The 18913-nt window shown below is 50.4% G+C and overlaps 6 protein-coding genes across 6 annotated transcripts; 3 read left to right on the top strand and 3 right to left on the bottom strand.

Annotated features, from left to right (window-relative positions):
- Positions 1-2247: 2247 nt before the first annotated feature.
- Positions 2248-3759, top strand: ALT_6528 (uncharacterized protein; the record flags this gene model as incomplete). The annotated part of the gene is made up of 1 exon (XM_033558029.2): positions 2248-3759. The coding sequence occupies one exon, from the start codon at positions 2248-2250 to the stop codon at positions 3757-3759; it is 1512 nt and encodes a 503-aa protein (XP_033413920.2).
- Positions 3760-5195: 1436 nt separating this feature from the next.
- ALT_6527 (uncharacterized protein) lies at positions 5196-6313 on the top strand (the record flags this gene model as incomplete). The annotated part of the gene is made up of 2 exons (XM_033558027.2): positions 5196-5265; positions 5331-6313. The coding sequence occupies 2 exons, from the start codon at positions 5196-5198 to the stop codon at positions 6311-6313; spliced, it is 1053 nt and encodes a 350-aa protein (XP_033413918.2).
- Positions 6314-6424: 111 nt separating this feature from the next.
- Positions 6425-10938, bottom strand: ALT_6526 (ABC transporter CDR4; the record flags this gene model as incomplete). Its single annotated transcript, XM_089600087.1, has 3 exons — positions 6425-7785; positions 7834-7931; positions 7994-10938. 3 exons carry the CDS (start codon positions 10936-10938, stop codon positions 6425-6427), a joined length of 4404 nt encoding a protein of 1467 aa, XP_089455549.1.
- Positions 10939-12334: 1396 nt separating this feature from the next.
- Positions 12335-13716, top strand: ALT_6525 (bZIP transcription factor; the record flags this gene model as incomplete). The annotated part of the gene is made up of 2 exons (XM_033562827.2): positions 12335-12458; positions 12542-13716. 2 exons carry the CDS (start codon positions 12335-12337, stop codon positions 13714-13716), a joined length of 1299 nt encoding a protein of 432 aa, XP_033418718.2.
- Positions 13717-14163: 447 nt separating this feature from the next.
- Positions 14164-15384, bottom strand: ALT_6524 (FAD-dependent oxidoreductase; the record flags this gene model as incomplete). Its single annotated transcript, XM_033562826.2, has 1 exon — positions 14164-15384. One exon carries the CDS (start codon positions 15382-15384, stop codon positions 14164-14166), a length of 1221 nt encoding a protein of 406 aa, XP_033418717.2.
- A 596-nt stretch (positions 15385-15980) lies between these two features.
- On the bottom strand, positions 15981-18827 carry ALT_6523 (uncharacterized protein; the record flags this gene model as incomplete). The annotated part of the gene is made up of 1 exon (XM_033562825.2): positions 15981-18827. One exon carries the CDS (start codon positions 18825-18827, stop codon positions 15981-15983), a length of 2847 nt encoding a protein of 948 aa, XP_033418716.2.
- Between the last annotated feature and the right edge of the window lie 86 nt (positions 18828-18913).

Below are 18913 nucleotides of genomic sequence, written 5' to 3'. Positions count from 1 at the left end.
ATGTCCTTATAGAAACGGTCCACAACTTTTTCCACTCTTGAAAGAGCTGAAAGATGTAATTACCGGTTCAAGGGCTTGATAAATTTCAGCAACAAGATCCTCGGTTCCGAAGTGGTTGACAAATTTGGACAGGAGGCCCAGAAAGTCCTGTCTCATCCTCCCATCACCTTGATATACTTTCCTTCCATAGGCCAATACCGTGGCATGACTTTCTGTGAACTAAGAGAAGTAATCTGGTGTCCAGCTTCCATCACTTATTTTATAGAGGAGCCGTTTGCTTTGCATGTCCAGAGGAGTGTAGTGAGCGCATGGGTTGTTAGGAATAGACTTCTGAAAGCGGTGGATTCTGCTCCATTTGTCCCCATACGGCATGAATACTGGTAGCATGCTCCTAAAAACGGTGTCGGCAAGACTGACCATGCGGGGCGAGAAGAATAAATGCCGTTTTTCTTTCCAGCAGATCTCAAATAACTCGAATCCCTAGAGAAATCACTGTTCGCTGTCCTATTTCAGGCTGATGCCATTGGCGATACTGCTCCCACGGAAGAACAATTCACGAATGCTGGTGGAGGTTTCCAATCAATGGCAGGGGTTTGGGACCAGGAGGCAATCGTAAGTCCCTTCTAGGCAAGTATCCCATAGGCAATGAATAGTACAAAGAAGGTGAAATATGCGAAAATATGATGCGATCAAAGAAGTAGTGATGTTAGATCGTCCTGAAAGTGCTCGTGGAGTTATAGGTAGAAAATAATGGTCTCAGCATCCTCCTTGGACTGACTCACTATATACTTGCCGAAAGCGATGTCTTTTGTCTCCAACGAGAACGTGAAGAGAGAAGTCAGTGGAATGAAATCCAACGCACAAATTAGCTAGGAAAGGAGCAGCATTCCCTCAATGCTCTTTTTTTGCCGAACGCAATTGTATGCATCTTCTCTCTACAAAGCATCAAGTATGTTACCTAGCAGCGTTGATACTTTATGGTTTCTCTCACCGATCGAGTCCGTATGCTTCTAATGTCGTCAATTGGTCTCTGGAAACTACATTAAATAAAAGAAACTAGCCTTTTGATAATGCAGCAGAGGAGTAGAGAATAATGGGGAACCAGCTTCGCGGTCTCTGAAACTTTACCACTCCTCAATCCTGATGGATTTTGATTCTTTATGATCCTCTAATGATCACCCAGATAAACCGCGCCTGTTCATGTGGTATTTATAAACCTAGTAAGTCTGCATAGTTACTACAAGTAATATTCTTAAAACAACTGGAACATATTAGATGAAATTTGTTTCACCCTATACAGGGCCCTCTGTATAGAATCAACGTAGTTGATTTTAACATTAGGATTAGATAAGTAAACAAAGCTATTCCAGATCTCCAGTCAACTTTATCTGACTTCTTTGTTTTCCTGCGTGACATTGCTAAAGACCTATATCTGTATATGCATGCAAGGGACCTGTGGAAATGCCAAGCAATCTGATTAAATACAGCATCGTTGGGAGAAGACCGGATAAGGAGGAGAACTGACCTTTTATCCTTTCCCTTATGGTCATGATGTACTCAAATAGGTAGTTTGATGAATGTATAGAGCAGAGTATTAGGCAAACTAAGACAAACTGAGTAGCTATACTCTGCAGTTAGCTTTAACTCTTAGGGCAGCAACTCGCAGCGTGAAAAGGTGACAGTTTCTGATCTAAAAGTCACGCACAATTGTGGCTTGTCTCTTGTCATCTGGAGTTACTCTCATGTATTGAGGTTGCAGCTTCATTATCATCAGAATATTAACTGCCCGCTTGAGCCATTGACAACCGAGACACTGGCCTAGGCATCTACCATTTGATAGCGCATATGTTGTACCTCATTCATCCAAAGATATGGCAGTCAATTCTTAAAATTTGAGCTTGTAAATGGCTTTGAGAATCCTTAGCATGACATGTGTGCTCATACAGCTGATGCCACCTGGTAATCGATGGCTGGCTTGGACCATCGGAAACAGTACACGAAACAAGAAGGACGGTTGGTGTAACACAAAGACTTGATTGAGTCGTAAAAATCATGCAAAGAAATTTGATTTAGAAGAAACAAGATCAATGAACGGAGAAAGAGCATGACAGCTACACGAAGTAGCTGTAATCATGCACGGTGACGTGGTTACATCTGCATTCCGAAGGAGGGGTCAAATATGCACAAGAACCAGCCCACGCCGAGAGAAACAGAAACTGCGAGCTCCAACGCTCATCCTCAAACAAAATGGCCGTCAGGACGATGCGACGAGCCTTTGGCTCAATACCGAAACAGCAAACCCTTCATTTTGTCCAAAACCTTGTACGGATGGTAATCCATCTGCTGTGGGTCGCCGTCGCTTTCGTACTACTACCCCTCGACAATGCCATTCTGCTGGCAGTTTACATCGTCGGGTTTATTTCTCAACTTCAGTCGGGCTCGTGTCCAAGCCGTCAGAGGAAGGCAGCGTTGAGAAATGAACACTTCTATCCCAAAACCGTCCTGGTGACGGGCATAGATACCCCGCCCGGACTGGCGGTGGCACGATCCTGGTACTACGAAGGCCACCGGGTCGTGGGGGTGAGCATCACGGATTCCTCCATCCGGTCTGGCGAAAGCATGTCCCGGACTCTCGCAGCTTTCTACAATATCTCCCAGTCGCAATATATTCTACAACTGCTGGACATCATATACAGAGAGAAAGTGGACGTTTGGATCCCGTGTTCGGACAAGGCTACTGTCATGGAAGATGCGATGGCCAAAGAAGTGATTGAGAGTCGGACCAACTGCAAATGCATACATCTGGACACGGAACTCACAGACAGGTTCGGTCGTCCAGAGTCTTTCATTCAGTATCTCATCGAGAAGGACCTACCTGTGCTGGAAACCCATCGCGTGCAATCGCGCGCCTCTATCCACAGTATACTCCATCGATCTCCGACCAAGGTCTATCAGATGCGCAGAGCGAGCTCCATCGCCGGTGACAGCAAGGTTATTGTGTTGCCGAAGCGCACGCTCAGCCAGACTTACACCGAAGTCAGTGAGATTCAAATCTCCAAGAACTGCCCCTGGATGCTGCAGCAACAGACCCGCTTGGGGACATACTTTGCCGAGACGCTTGTAGTTCGCGGTTTCGTCGAAGCGATCAAGATCCGTCCCTCGGACCAGCACTTGGGCTGGGGCCGGTCCCGTCTAGACGAAGCGCTCGCAATCGCTATCCACAAACTCATGGAGAGATTTGCGATGAAAGGCGGTCCGCGCTTGACGGGGCTACTTTGCGTCAAGTTGATGGTCGATGAGGTGTTTGATGCAAACTCCGTGCGTCATGTCCTCCACATTGCAGGCTGCACGCAAGGTGCAGCGGCCGTCGGGCATCTCTTGCAAGATGCATCCTGCTCGATTCCTGCTGGCTGTTTAACTGTGTTGGCTGCACAGACTAACGGCATGTCTACGCGCTTGACGGAGTCGAGCAATACGGGGATTCGTAGTCTGATGTGCAAGGAACCGTCCCAGGGATCGAGATTTTACGAGGCGGTCAAGACTCACGAATGTGGGCGACTGGTGCTAGTCGTTTCGCGAGCAATCCACTTACTTGACCAGTTGATTTACGAGGCAGGTCAGCTCGTCTTCTGGAAGAACTGGCGATATTCTTCTTTCGATCCTTTCCCGTGGTGGTGGGATGCTCATATCTATCAACCAGGTAGACACTTTGGAATGGCTTTCAGTGTTTTCACTGAAGCTCACGGTAAAGCGGCTTGAAGTGAGCTCCTTGCGCCTTTCTCTTTCATTTGTTCTTGATTAGCATTTTGCGAGTTGGTACCTACAGGATCATTGGGCGGTGTTCTGGAGCTGTTGATGGATATTGCAGATCTTTGAATATAAGAAGCAATAGTCGTTTTATGTAAAAGGGATTTCACCACTAGAACTATCAAGCCAGTAATCCATGGTACTACCGCTGGAGAGGTTATCTCTTGAGGTAGATACACCGCAAGGCTCTTACTTTGATGGCTTGGCCTCCATCCTCTTCATATCAGAACCTGATTGAAACCCGACAGTTTCTATGAAAGAACCAAGACGGCGTCTACAACGGGAACTTGGGGATTGGTACGAACCTGCAAAACCATAGCCAGGGAGCGGCATACATCAAGTCTCCGTAGCTCTACGGTAATGGCCTGCTAGGATCACCTACTCGGGCTATCAATCACTCCGGATGTACAGACTCAAAGATAGCGCGATCCAGCGTAATGGTATCTGTTCTTATTGGACAGGTCTCCCAGCGATTAGCCTAACGGGAGTACCTACCCTTGGGCCCATGTAGCCTTCCGCACTGCTGTGCTGATTGGGGTACATAACACATGCTCTTACTCCTGGCCTCTCTTTCCGCCGTCATGGGTAGACACTTCTAGACTGTGTGCCCACATTTCTCTTGCATTCGCAGGGCCTCGTTATCCGCCAATCGGGGTGTGCGATCATGCATCGCATCTATAGCAATCATGTTAACGCCGGCTGCGGAGGAGACAAAACCTCCCGACCCCTGCTATATATCACGAGGGACTCATGACAGGCCTCTTTAGCGGATGCGCGCTACTGATTTCACAACCTGTGGATGATAGACATCATCTCGCGTACTTCCCAAGCCGCCTGGTAGGCGGTTACTCCGAACTGGCGAGATTAGGGTTTGCCATTGATCCGCTGCTTCTACTGGCTAGACCCTAGACCCCAGATTTCGATCAGTAATCCTGCCACGCCGCTTTCCACTGAGGCCAAGGGCCCCAACTTAACTTACACTCTTACCTAAATATGATGTTATTTTATGTACATGGAGCTTTGTAGAGCTGATTAAGAGTAAATCTGTAATAAAGTAGAAAAGCATGGAGCTTTTGAGCAGAGCCTAGATTCTACCTATGTCCTGTATAGATATGATCATATGGATCGTATGATTTGCCCCCCGCAAATCCACCCTCCACATGAGGATATTTTGGATCCCAGCTTCGCCACAAAGTCGCAATTAATGACGCAGGATACAGGTGGTTTAACCATGGCGCCCACCCCCCTGTAAGTCATCACAATCAGCTTCAGTTTTCGGCGCGTCGCGGTTTTCACTTAACTACTGATGACCTGTGTCAATGACAGCGAAGCCTATGACAACAAATATCGCTAGACACTAACTATCATTTCTAGGCTGCAGAATCAACATGTTCGAGGCAAAGGAAACTGTTCTGGTCATAGGTGGAACAGGCGCCCAGGGAGTCCCAGTTGTCAAAGGTATCTATCTATTTGACCGGCTGGTTTCAGATATATACCTGCCGTTTGCTAACCTTACTTGGAAGCTCTGGCATCTGATTCAAAATATGCCGTACGCGTCCTCACCAGGAATTCATCCTCCGCAGAAGCTAAACTGTTGGCTACGATTCCTGGAGTGACGATTTTCGAAGGAAACACATATGACGAGACCACACTCCGCGAGGCATTCAAAGACATCGAGTATGTTTTCGCTAACACGAATGGGCTTGCGATAGGAGAGAAGGCCGAGATATACTGGGGCATTCGCCTGTATGAGCTTTCTCGAGAATTCGGCGTCAAGCATTTTGTATATGCAAGTCTCGAGTATGGGTCAAAGCTGGGAAACTTTGACCCCAAATACCGGTGTGGTTTTCTGGATGGCAAAGCAAAAGTGGCGGCCTATATCTCTGCACAGCCAACGACTCCAATGGCGTGGTCTATTCTGACCTCGTGCCAGTATATTGAAACACTATCAGAAAAGCTACGGCCTGTCCCTGATCCTGAAAACCCAGATATCCTTGTCTTTAGAGCTCCACTCGGAGAAGGCAAATGTCCGCTTATCTATCTTGAGGACTATGGAGCTTATGCCCGATGGATGCTTGATACTCCCGCCCGGAGCAATGGCCTGGAATTGCATGTTGCTACGGAGGACATTGCTTGGAGAGATCTTGCTTCTGCATTCACGGAGGTTACTGGCCGAAAGGCAGTATACAAGGACGTCACCTTGGATGAATTTTTTGCATCTGGGATTTATCCAAATCCCGATGCCAAACTGGGCTATCCAGGTAGCCCCGACGATGGGACCCTGTCGACCTACCGCGAGAACTTCTCGGGCTTCTGGAATGTTTGGAAAGGAAACTTGACGAAGAGGAACTATGCTCTGCTGGACGAGATACTGCCGACACGAGTCAAGACGGTAAAGGAATGGATGGTGAAAACAGGCTACAATGGAACGCCTGCTTTGGTCCTGAAAGCCTCGCGAGATCGGGACGTCAAAAAAGGCACTGGCGCTAAAGAGGAATCATTGTAACACATTTCTTGTTAGGAGTATGGAGGCGTATTGTGGGACAAATATCTAGCCGAATGGATGATAGCAGTTAAAAAAGAGACAAGACAACTAACAAACAATGCTCATTCAGTCTTAGCAACTGGCTTTCTTGACTCTTGGAACACGAACCCAGCAGTACAACAAACAAGCTGCAAAGATATTAAAAACAATAAATACCCACATCAGCCCAAAATTCCTCCAGATATCTGAGTAACTCGACGAAACACTACCAAGGAACACATTCGTCTCCTTGATCGGGCAGAAGCTGCAGTTAGAAGTCGCCATTCCGTCTTCCAGATACCCACCCATATTCAACATGTATGAATCCATGTATTTGCCGCACGTCCCATTAACGGGGTCAAAGCGCAGATACTCATTGTCTGCACAGGTTACGTTCGTATTCGATATGCCCACAGACAACATCCCGCTGACCAGGTACGTAAACGGCGAAAGGCGATACATGAAGATCCAGAACCCGGGGAGCTGATCTGGAGTCGCCAGAACACCGCAGAAGAGCAGACAAAGCAGGAAGAGCAGGTTCCCTAGGTTTCCAGCGTTCTCGGCGGCGTCGAACGCCGCGATCATAAAATGCGCAAAGGTGGACGAGAAGAGGAGGAAGGTCCAGACCATCAGCCACATCTGTGTGCCCCGCAAGTTCACTGCGTCTGTTGGTTCGGCGTTGCGATAAAGACCAATCGGGTAGTACCAGCACAGGAACATAAGGACGGACATGAGCGAGTTCCAGGGGAGTTCAACAACGATGTTGGAGATGATGAAGGCTTGCCAGGAGTAGGTCTTGGCGGGTCGTTCGCGGACTTCGTATAGCGCGCGCTGGGCGACGAAGTGCGGCATGATTTGTTGGATGAGTTGGCCGAAGAGGGTAAGTAGCATGAAGATGCCAAACATTTGATTCTGCAGGCCTTGAATCGTGTTGGGTGTGTGGAAGAGAGAGAAGCCGACGAAGAGAGCGGATACCACGCAGAGTGCGGTCTTGGAGTAGATGTAGGTGGGTGACCGCCAGATTTGCTGGAAGACTCGTACTTGGACTTCGCAGAGCTGGGCCCAGAAGGGAGCAGCGAATTCGCGGTAACTGGCTTGGTCTTCGCGCTTTTGGTTGGATGTGGTGCGGACCTGGTCGGTTTGTTGGGGACATTCGTGTTTCAGTTCAGCAAGGTGCTCTTGGACTCGTGCATATTCGGGGGATTTACGCCAGGTTTCGAACCAGTTGATGTCAGTGTGAGATCCAGGAGCGGCACCGATCACGTCGAGCATCCATTCGGCGGGATTGGCGGCTGACGGACACGGAGGACCACCGTTGCGGACGAAGTAGTCAATCAGTATTTGCGAGTTCGGGCCGACTTCTCCAAAGTAGACGGTGCGACCACCAGCTTGAAGGAAGAGGAGACGATCAAAGCGCTGGAACAGCATGGCAGATGGTTGATGGATGGTGCACACTGGGAACACGTTAAATGACAGCTATAAATGCACGGTCTGGCACTTACAAATAGCCTGGCCGTTCTTCTTCAGCTTATCAAGAAGGTCAAGGATCGCCCAGGATGTCTGGGAATCAAGCCCCGAGGTCGGTTCGTCCAGGAAAAGGCTGTCCACGCAAAACGCGCCTTGTCAGTAATTTACCTTAGGTCCTTAGGTCACAAAACTTACAGAAGTTGCGGCTTCGCTGCGAGTTCGACTCCAATTGTAAGACGTTTTCGTTGTTCAACATTGAGACCTTCACCAGGCACACCAATAACAGCATCGGCGTACTCGGTCATGTCAAGAAGCTTAATCACTTCTGTCACGTAGTCAATCTTCTCTTGACGAGGAACGTGAGCGGACTGCCGTAGAAGAGCAGAGAATTCAAGTGCCTCGCGCACTGTAGCAGTACTCAAATGCAGATCTTGTTGCTGAGCGTAGCCTGTCTTACGCTGGAAGGAGTCATCACGCGGTTGACCATCGACGAGCATTTCTCCACTGATAATCCCCATAGTGGTGCGCGTAGCCAGGACATCCAAGAGCGTGGTCTTTCCAGCACCGGAAACACCCATAAGCGCCGTCAACGTTCCCGGTTTGACCCATCCATCCACGTGGTCAAGAATCCTGCGATTCTCCTTTCCAATCTTGATATCAAAGCAGACATCCTTCCACTGGAAGATCGCGGTCTGGCGTTCAATCATGGCAAGGCCATCTGATCCAGTCTTCTCCGCTATGACGCTGCGGCCACTACCCCCTTCAAGATCTTCATCTGGCTTGCCCTTCTTCAGAGCTTTGTGTCCGCGAGGAAAAACAAGGATTTCGCCCTTCGGCTTCTTCTCGGTGATGAAGTCAGTAGCAACGAGATAGACGGCCCCAAGCAGGAACATGTAGGCGAATATGACACCGATGTTTCGCCATTTGTGCGAGGCGGCGTAGCTATACGCTGACTCAATGTAAGCATCGCCATTGACAAAGGGTTGTCCAGGCACTGATCCGACGGTGGAGCAAACACGGTTGGTAAGCCCGAGATCCGTATAGCCAGGACCCGATGGGACATAGTTCATGCACGGGAAGTCGCGGTTGTGGAACTCATTGATCAGTAGGGACTCAAAGCCATAGCTGATAGGATTGATATAGGCAATCCAGCGAGCCCATTCATGCATATACCCTGTTGGGATCGCGAACCCAGTATACATGCTGAGACCGAGAAGTAGAACGGCGGAGAAGGGTAGAGCTTGGACAAGGGATCTTGATAGTGATGCCATAGACCGGAAGAACATGGACATGGTCAGAGTCAGGACGAACGAGGTGAAGACGAAGAAGAAGAAAGCACCGGGTTCTCTCCTTAAGTTGGTCATGAAGTATAGAACTATATTAGATGTAATCGCGTTGAGAATCTTGTAGGGCAAGTCCATTATCATTGATGACAACGCTTCAGCCGATGGGTGGTAGAGAGCGTATCGGGAGTGCTTCTCTATGATCCCTCGTTGCGCGTACAGAGTCAACATTTCAAGGCCGCAACCAAGGGCGTTCATAAGAACAGCAAAGAAGAGGAGAGCACCGCGCTGAAAGAAGGTACTTGTGTCAGCTTTGAGGTTGTAGAATATGCTGGCGATAACAAGGGATATGATAGTATTCCCGAATAACGAAGAGATTGTGACGCTGGGGTCAGCCTTCAATCGTTGATACCCGCGCCACAGGCAGAGCTTCACCTGTTGTACATAGGAAAGAGTGTAGGGTGATGATACACGCTGAGCCTTGGCTTGCTGAGCCCGCCGAGATTGCTTTAACTTATCCAGGTATTCGCCACCTAGTGCGAACTTTGCATTATACCTCTTGATGTCTTGCATAAGCTGTGCTCGCTGTGGTGAGGCCTTCCATCGTACAGCGAACTCATCAGGGGTTCGAGGTACGCGGCCTTCATAACCTGGCTGAACAACACGCTCAAGGTGACTAGTCATCGAGGTGAGAAAATCAGCATCAGTTTGTCGGTCAGGGCAGACGAAGCCCAGATCAAGGAAGTATTGCTTCGCCATGGATGTGCGACCAAAGTAGATCTCACGACCTTCGTATAGAACCAGCGCCTTATCGAAATAGTCGTAAGCGGCCTGAGGAGCTTGGTATAGAGAGACACAGGCTGTGGTGCCATTAATATCTGCCTGCATGCGCAAAGTTTTGCAGAACTCAATGGCATTCGCACTATCGAGACCACGAGTAGAATTGTCCCAACATTGCAGCGGTGCATTGCTGAGGCACGCTTCAGCGATACTAACCCGCTTGCGCTCGCCACCAGACACACCGCGAATGAAGTCGTTTCCTACAATTGTGTTCTTCGTATGGCTAATACCAAACATGGCCATGATCACATCTCGCATGTGGCTGGCATACTGGGTCGCATTCACCCCTCCAGGAATGTGTCGTGGTGCCCGGGCGCGCGCAGCGAAATAAAGGGTATCTCCAACAGTGAGCTTGGGGAAGTGGACATCGACCTCCGCGGTGTAGATGGCTTCTCCTCTGAACTCGTGGGCCATTTGTTTTGCGCTCACACCTGACGAGGAATTAGCAAAAGAACCCTGCTCTTGAGTTTCATGGGACATGCCTTGGAAATTGAGGTTTGAGTTTTGATCAACATGAAAGCCGTAAGTCTCTCCCGCAATGGTCTTTAAGAAAGTCGAGCATCCGGATCCAGGGGGTCCAAGAACCACCAGCATCTCTCCCGCCTCCACCAGTCCTTCCATGTTCTGCAAAATCTGAATTTGGCGCTGCTTTTGACCGAGGGCTTTGCTTGCCAGGCTGAACGCCTCTAACCAGACATTGCCGACGCTTTTCTGGTAATCAGTGTCGGAACCGAAACCATGCACATTGAGATTGCTGAAGGCGACCCCCAAGATTCGCAGCGGATGTGCCTGATTGTCCCCGGCGTGCATCTGCAGCATGGCTTTGCACCACGCCCGAGCATTGAAGTGTTCACCATTGGGGTCCAGGGCCGATCCTGCCTCCGCAGCAAATGGGTTTTGTCCCGCCGTGGAATAGTTGCTCTGCTCTGTGTACTGTCTGGCCAGCTGATGAACCTCCGCCTCCCTCTTCTCCACACTGGAACTGGAGGCCTTTCCGGCTTCATGGTCTCCATTCATGTTCGCAGGGTGTTCTGGTTGACCGGCGCCAGAGAGCATCGGCGAATGTATTCAAACTATAGTTATAGGAGATTGAGAGAGCAGAAGATAGGCCACAGTAGATAAAGCAACAGCCTCTTTTAGTCGCCGTTGCTGGCTTCACTTCATGGCTGACGCGATCCATCTCATAGATCTTGCGGAACAGGAACTATCCGCACCTACCCGTGAAGCCAGCTGCACTTTCGTTAGTGATTTTTAGACTTCATGTGGGAGCTGTGTATACAACGGCGATCTCTGCAGCAAGCAACTAGCAGGGCCGATGGTTGGACACGGATGCGGGTGGATTGCGGCCGCCCGAAGATCTGGCTGACGTTAGCCAATCGATATAACGTAATTCCCAACCGAGTCGGACACCCTACCGAGCCGGACACCTCTGTATTCCATATAAAATGGCACACATCAAGGCTATGATATCTCAACCACGTCCATATATACTATAATCTAAGTAAGATATTTAGACTCTGTATAGGTTAAAGTATATGAATACTTTTTTGCAAGGCCCTAAAATCTTATTCCTCCCTCTCAATATCTGAAAAGTCAATATCACCAAAATACAGGTGTAATTTATGTTACCTGAGTATTCATATATACTAGGAGGCTGTTGCTTGTAAGTATAATTCTATATGACTACACTATTACCTCCTACCTAAACTTAGACCCTGTAGATGGTTGGTTGTTGAGATATCAAAGCCTTGATGTATGCCATTTTATATGGAATACAGAGGTGTCCGGCTCGGTAGGGTGTCCGACTCGGTTGGGAATTACGTTAGTTATGTTATGGCTGATATATGGCTGATATGGCTGATTTGGCTGATTTGGCTGACGTATGGCTGACTTTGGCGGGCCGAACCGACAATAGGACCATCCCTTTAGGATTCCGTTTCTAGTGGGCCGAGATCACAAAAGGATAGTGTAATGTGTCATTATAGGAGCTGTGCTACGTTATCAGCTGGGTTGCTAGCAGAGCCCTGTTTTAATTGATGCACAACGATATACTTGAATGCTATATTCCTTGTGCTCTTTTCCAGAAGTGCGGGATTAGCTCTCGATGCAATTCTGACTGAGCTACCGTTCCACCCCCATAGATACTGAGAGTAGAACATTCCAACCCTAATCAGCGAATATCCTGCTACGACAGGGTAACAATAACAATCTGACAAACAATCTGACCAGTTGCCAGAAGGAGCACATTCGCTCGCTGTCGTCCGCCGTAGGCAGGCATTCTAGGCCGACCACATCCATGTCTTTGGAGTCGAGTCAACTTACTCCGCACTCTCCCCATCAACCGTCCCAACCAGCCTACCTCATCCATCCGTCCATCTGCTCTAAAGATCCACACGACAGAACGATATACACGATGCTACGAGACATGACGGAGGAGAAAACACACAGCGAAAGCATGGGAAAAGAGAAGCGAAAACCCGTCCGTCGCGACCCTGAAAAACGACGGCAACAGAACATCCGAGCGCAACGTAGATACCGTGAGTGCGGCTTGGATTCCCCAAAGATAGATAGATGGAGAAAGATATAGGGGAAGAAATTACTAATAGAGTGCTCTTTCTAGGAGAGAAGCTCCGTGAGCGATTGGAGAACCTTAAAACGCTTGCAGCATCACTGGAGCAGAGATCCCCGATGACGGGCAAAATCCAATCCGAGTCGATCCTAGGTGATGATGTCTGGGACGTGTCGATTTCGGGTTCATCGATGGCTACTCCCAAGGACTGCCAACAGCTTCTTCCAGAGTCAGACCATACTGCATCAGCGCTGAATGTCTGGAACTCTTCAACCCATCTGACACCCTCAGACAATACCCTATCGTCGCCAAACGCCTGGGATTCTATACTTAGGGATTGCACAGCACGACACTCACATTCTGATATCTCCCCATCACCCCTAGCAATCTCAGACTCCACAAAACGATTCCCACCATCAGAAACGTCCTTGTCGGCACCGAGTGTATGGGTTCCTCCAACCCACGTTAATCCTTCCGTTCTCATCCCTGATAAACACAAGGATGGCATTGATCGATGCTGGATGACCACCACCATCAAATGTAATTGCTCCAGCCCACATTTCACGGTGCAAACGCACCGTCCCGGCCCATACAGCTCTATCGAGGTCAGGATACTCAGGACTGGACCGGCCACAACTACACCAGATCCATATGCCAGCCATCTTCGCCTGGAAACAATCTGTACGTTAGCCGCAATGGATACTCTCAGGATGCATATTAGCATTACAGAGGAGATGATGTGTGCTAAAGAATATCCCTCGCCATTCTATCGGTCGCTTAGGGCATCAGCGGATGACACGGTCAAGGAAAACACGATCTGCACGGTGCAGAGGATATTCATGACACTCAAGCCAGACTTGAGGCCAAGTATTGAGCAAATCATTGTCAAGCATCCTCCGTACATTGATGTTCTCCCCTTTCGGACGTTACGGAAGAATCTCATCCTCCACCAGCAAGAGGTAGACGAGGATGAATTTCTCCGCGATGCCATTACTGGTTTAGTGTGTTGGGGAGGGGCAGGCGTTGGGAGGAAGGATCGAGATGCTTCTACTGGGTATGCTTCGACTGGTACCCCATGGGACAACCGCAGCTGGGAGGCAAAGGAGTGGTTTCTGACGAAGTACTGGTCTCTGCTAGGTGGTGAAGAGGGAGAACTTGTACGACAAAGCGAGTGGTGGCGCAGTATCAGAGGCGAGGACCCACTGGACATACAGGCGCTGGCATGATTATTAGGAGCCTGTGGTCTGAATACTATAGGTAAGTGTTCTTTTAAGAAGCAGAGCCTGGTCATCAGAAAGACCAAGTAGGTGGTTTAATATTATCCTCCCGTCTGTTACTACCCCGTCTGTTACTAAATAGGTGAAGCTGGATGAATTGCAGTAACCTTTAAAGAGCCGCAGCTATCAAGGGATTACTAGTGTACCCAAATAGTGACTAGCTATCAATTATTCACAGCTAACCTTACTGTACGTTGCCAAAGCTATTGTACCTGTGTTATTATGCCCTTGTTAAGTGCATTCTAATATGTGTAAGACCCCCTGGACTGAGGTATTTTCTAGTCATCACCATGGTCCCACCACGGACTGTTGCTACTAGGTAATATAAAATACGATTGAATTAGTATTGATTCTCTGTCGATGCTATATGATTCGAGACCCTTTGGAACATCATTGTCAGTGGGAGTCATGCCTGGAGAGCCACGCGTCCACCATTTCCACGAAATCCGGCTTATACAATGATTCCATGTCGAGGGGCGCGTCCTCTGCTTCCTTTTCTTCCCCCAAAGTTGGCATCCTCCTTCTATCCATATACGCGTTTAGTGCAAGCACCTTATCTACCCGCTCTTGTCGTTTTTCCTGCCAAACCTTGAGTGACCGCTCCAGTGGATCCTTGTCAGACCGTGCAAGCACCAGCGAATACGTAAAAACATCCTCAAACGCCTGATTAACACCCTGTCCAGCCGCTGGGGGAATCGCATGCGCGGCATCACCCACAATTACCACGCGGCAATGTTTTGACGTCCACGTTTCAAGCTTAGGAACAATAGAGAGCGGCCATAGGAATATCTTCTCCTGCGCTAGATCCGATACAGCCCGCTGGACGATCTCAGGGAAGTCGTCTGCACCCTGGCGGAGGAAATCTGCGCACCATTCCTTATTATTCAGAAGCTCGTCCCACCCCTCTCGGGTCAGCTGCTCCGAGCGCTTCTGCCGGCCGACCATCACCTCAGAGCCATCTCCCAACTGTGGAGCGATGAAGACTGCCCCATGTTGTTTGTTCATTATCGTCACTGGGAGGCTGTAGCTGGTCGGGACCTGTAGCCGGCTTGTTGGTACTGCGGCCGTCACAATGACCATCTTCGTAAAAGCTGGCTCGAGGTCCGGATAGAGGTATTTGCGGACTCTGGAATGGATGCCATCGGCCCCCACGACGCAGGTGGCTGTTGCGGTGGAGCCGTCACTAAATTCCCAGGTGACATCCTTTTCCGTCTCTGCAAGCACCCGCACGAATTTCTTATGGTACTCAATGGGGATGCCAGCTTCGCGGACCATAGCAGACAGTTCCTGGATAAGAATGTGACGATAAATGCGCATGGCGCGGTAGCCGTATTGCTCAATCCCACCAAACTCATATGTGTCCATGGGCCGGTCATCTGGGGAGCGGAAGTAGAGCTTGTCAAACTCGTAGCCTTCTGGTCGGATGCGCTCATACACACCCAGATAGTCGAGGATCCTCAGACCATTGGGACACAGCATAATGGCGCTGCCAATGTTGAGTGCGGACGCGCGAGCCTCGTAGAGAGTGCAGGGAATGGATTGCTTGTGCAGGGCCAGAGCAAGAGTTAGACCTGAAAGACCGGCGCCGATAATCGCCACTCTGTCAATACTGGCCATGGCGGTTGTAGAGGTAGTAGTATGCCGAAAGTCTCAGCTAGGGGGTGAGATATCTTGTAATAAGGAATCTGCGGCTGAAGCCTGAGCAGACCCCGCTGTGTGCGAAACGGCACTGGACGTTGTTGACGTACTTGGACAGTTAAAAAATTCCTCACCACTTCGTCTGTCATCTGACTGCTCGACTTATTAGCACAAGGTACATATATTATTCTAAGTCAACGGGAGCTAGTTCAATTGACAGGCAACGAGACTAAATAAAGCAACATAGGTGGGTGAGCTGCTCACCCCTTCATGTCTGCAGAGTCAGCTGACTCTGACGTATAAATCCTTTGTGAGAACCTTGCGCGGGGCTGCAAAAGGTTAACCACCGAGGCAAAAGTCCTACTATTCCAGACTTGGTAGTCGGTAGTATTTCAATACGGAGGAATCTTTGAAAGGTCGTAGAGGAAGGCACTGCTCCTTGGTATTGGGATAGGTATAGAATATATTGTAGCCACTTGCAACGTGAACCAACGACCTCTGTTATATGGCATACACACTCAGCCCACCCGTCACTGGCCGACTCTATATATCCAATTCCTCTAGCTCATGGACAGCTAGGAGTCCGTCTGAGCACTGACGACAGCATCGACAAATTCCGACAGTTCTGCAGTTGCCTGCTCCACTGCCTCACGGCACAGTTCGTCCTGTCGCCATGTAGGAAGTATCGAGAACGCAGACAGGCGTCTGGCTCCTAGGGCTTTCGCTAACAGTTCTGACAGCTCTCCTTCAAGTATCGTAGAGAAGATCTCCTCGCTTATCACCTGCAGCCGTGCGTCTTCCTCTAACAAATTATATCCTTTCCCATCGGCATCAACGGTTGCATAATCCGTGTCTTCGGTACCAGCACCGGGGGCCGAAGAATCGAAGTCTCCTCGGTGATTTGGATCGGGACGGTCGGTCGATACCGGGTCTTGGAGTTGCTCGTCCCCTATGGATCTACCGGTGTCCGATGTCGTATTTTCCGGAGTCCCCTTTTGTGACGGCGGAACAGTCTCCTGAGCATCTTTCTTGGTGCGATGCTTTGTTGCTGGGGTCGTTGTGGCGTGATTCTCGTTAAATCCGGCACCTGCGGCACCTGGTGCCGGGTTCTTGGGCCTGGGACCAACCTTAGAGGCTGCAGAGGGCCGGGTCTCAGCTGGATCAGTCGTGGGTATATTGTTGGGGATAGAATCGGATTTTTGTTGGTCTTCCCGGGGCTTCTGGACTCCTTGGCCGCGTTCATGCCCTTGCTGTTTCTGAGACGGAGGGTCTCTGCGATCTTGCGGGTCTTTCTTGACGGGAGCATTAGGCATCTGAGGCTGCCGTCCCCCGTGAGGTGGATAACTTTGGTTCCCCGCCGATTTGTCGCCTCCAAGCGGAGGAGAGGGCTGCTGTCGCCCAGCATCATGCGAGTCGGCGTCGTTGGTAGCAGCCCTGGATGACGTCGACCCAGTTGTCTTTTGATGACTATCAGAATCAGAAGCCGCAGCCATGTTTTCGGGTGGCTGAGAAGCCGGTTTATCCTGATGTCCAGCCCGCTGCCTGGGAGCGGGCGGGCTTTGGTCTTCGGACATCATGCGGGCCTTTCCGGCGGATGATGCGGTTTGCGGCTGCTGGGGCTTTCCGAGTATCCCCCGGGGCCGACTCCCGGAATCTGTATTCGTGTGCCTGTCTCGGTCGTTGTGACCCGTTTGAGGCGTTAAGAGCCCTGCGTTCGATTGGGGAGGCCTTATTGGTAGCGTGTCAGGATGACGCCCCGATGGGCGAGTGGCATTAACACTGGGACTACCCTTCACATCCCGCGGTAGAGATGTTTCCGACTCGGAGGGGTATACAGTCGGCTGGGAAGGGCGTTGGGATGAGATTCCGTGATCACGTCTGGATGGGTGACTGGCAGTTGCTCCAGCTGCGTGATCTACGGGCCCGGGCGTCGATTCCAAAGGCATGGGTGCACCATGCCTCTCCCGATCTTGCTGCATCGGACCGTGTTTTCTGCGGTGCTCAGTGGTTTGGGAAACGTTGCTGTGCTGGTCTTCTTGGGGACGCGTGGACGGCGGACGGGAGTTTAATCCGGAGGGGTCTTTATCAGAGCGTGGCCTAGATACGAATCCTGTGTATGAATCCCGGCGTGCGTCAGACTGTGAGCTGCGTCGATCTTTGGTATCCCCTGCCGGAGGTTGAGGGGTATTAATTGCAGGCGCACCCCCAACACCATCGTGTGCTGCCGGTGGCGCGGGGCGATTGATTCTTGATTGGTTTTCGTCTAGCTCTGTGATTTTTCTAATCGACTGTTGTCTAGCATCTCTCGACGGCGGCCGATCCCTGTCAGGCCGGCAAGCTTGGCCTGGTAGCGGCAGAGCATCTTCCTCGGGGGATGGCTCCTCCATCCCAGCCTCAGGTCTATCAGACGGAGTGATGGACCTCTCCAGGCCCGCTCGACGTTCCCTCCCACCGCTACGACCTTGTTGTTGCATGGTATCTTCAAGGCTTGTGGGCTCTTTTGCCATACCGTGCGATGGAGGGTTGTATGCTTTCTGCTGATAGCCCTGCGGGAGTTCTTTTCCGGATATCTGGTGGCTAGTACGACTATCAGTCAGGGCACTAGACACGGTTCGTTCAACGCCGTACGGTGAACGGCCTCGTCGCGATTGGGAAATGAGCTGCGCGTCGCTGGGGCCACTCTGGCCCCGGCCGTCACTACGATTCGGTTGGACCAGGGACTTTTCCTCGAGAAGTTCACGAGCCGACGTTGTGACCACGTCCCTGTCGCCTTCTCTATCGAATGTGGCACCGCTGACCCTATCCTTCCGCTCGACAACCCTCTTTGCAGGTGAGTCTTCTGACGGTTCTTTTTGTTCCCCGATGCCGGGAGATGGCTCAGACGCCGGTAATGCAGGGGTTTTCGGTGTTACGGACCGCGCCGTGGCTTGCAAGCTGGAACTGGGACGGGGAGCTGGTGGCAGCGGACTCCGAGACTGATGTTCTACCCCTTTTCCCAAACTTTCGACTTCTGATTGAGGGTTTGCCTGGTCTTTGTGCCTAGGGTCCCTAGCCGGTTCACTGTGCCGTACTACGAGGTGCTGATCGGGCTCAAGGTCCTCAGATGATCCCCAGTCGTCCAGACTGCCTTCTTCCTCAGACTCAAACCCCCCGGGAATGTGGAAACGTCTGTTGGTCTTCACAGTCCATTTCTCGGGGGAAACCGATCCTTCCAATAAAGGTGTGGGGAGGTTTTCGGGGGCACGTTGAGGCAAAGCCAGATGTGCATACCGATTCCCTTGTGCCGGAGGTTGCTCGTCATCCTCTTCTCTTTGCGGATCCGGAAGCACTTCCTCGTCGTCCTGGTCTGGCAGGTCCAAGGGAGAGTAGAAGTTCCTCTGTCGTGACAACGGACCTCCGCGGGTTGGTTTCGATGCGGACATGTCTAATGTGTGTAGTTTGGGCAGAGCTATGAACTTAGGGAAGGATTTCGGGCATTATCAAGGAAGGCGGTTGATGAAGAACAGGT

This window comes from Aspergillus lentulus, assembly GCF_001445615.1.
Source record: "Aspergillus lentulus DNA, contig: Alt12, strain: IFM 54703, whole genome shotgun sequence".
Taxonomy (NCBI): domain Eukaryota; kingdom Fungi; phylum Ascomycota; class Eurotiomycetes; order Eurotiales; family Aspergillaceae; genus Aspergillus; species Aspergillus lentulus.
Note: the sequence above shows the minus strand (reverse complement) of the source record. Positions and strands in the feature narration are given on the sequence as shown.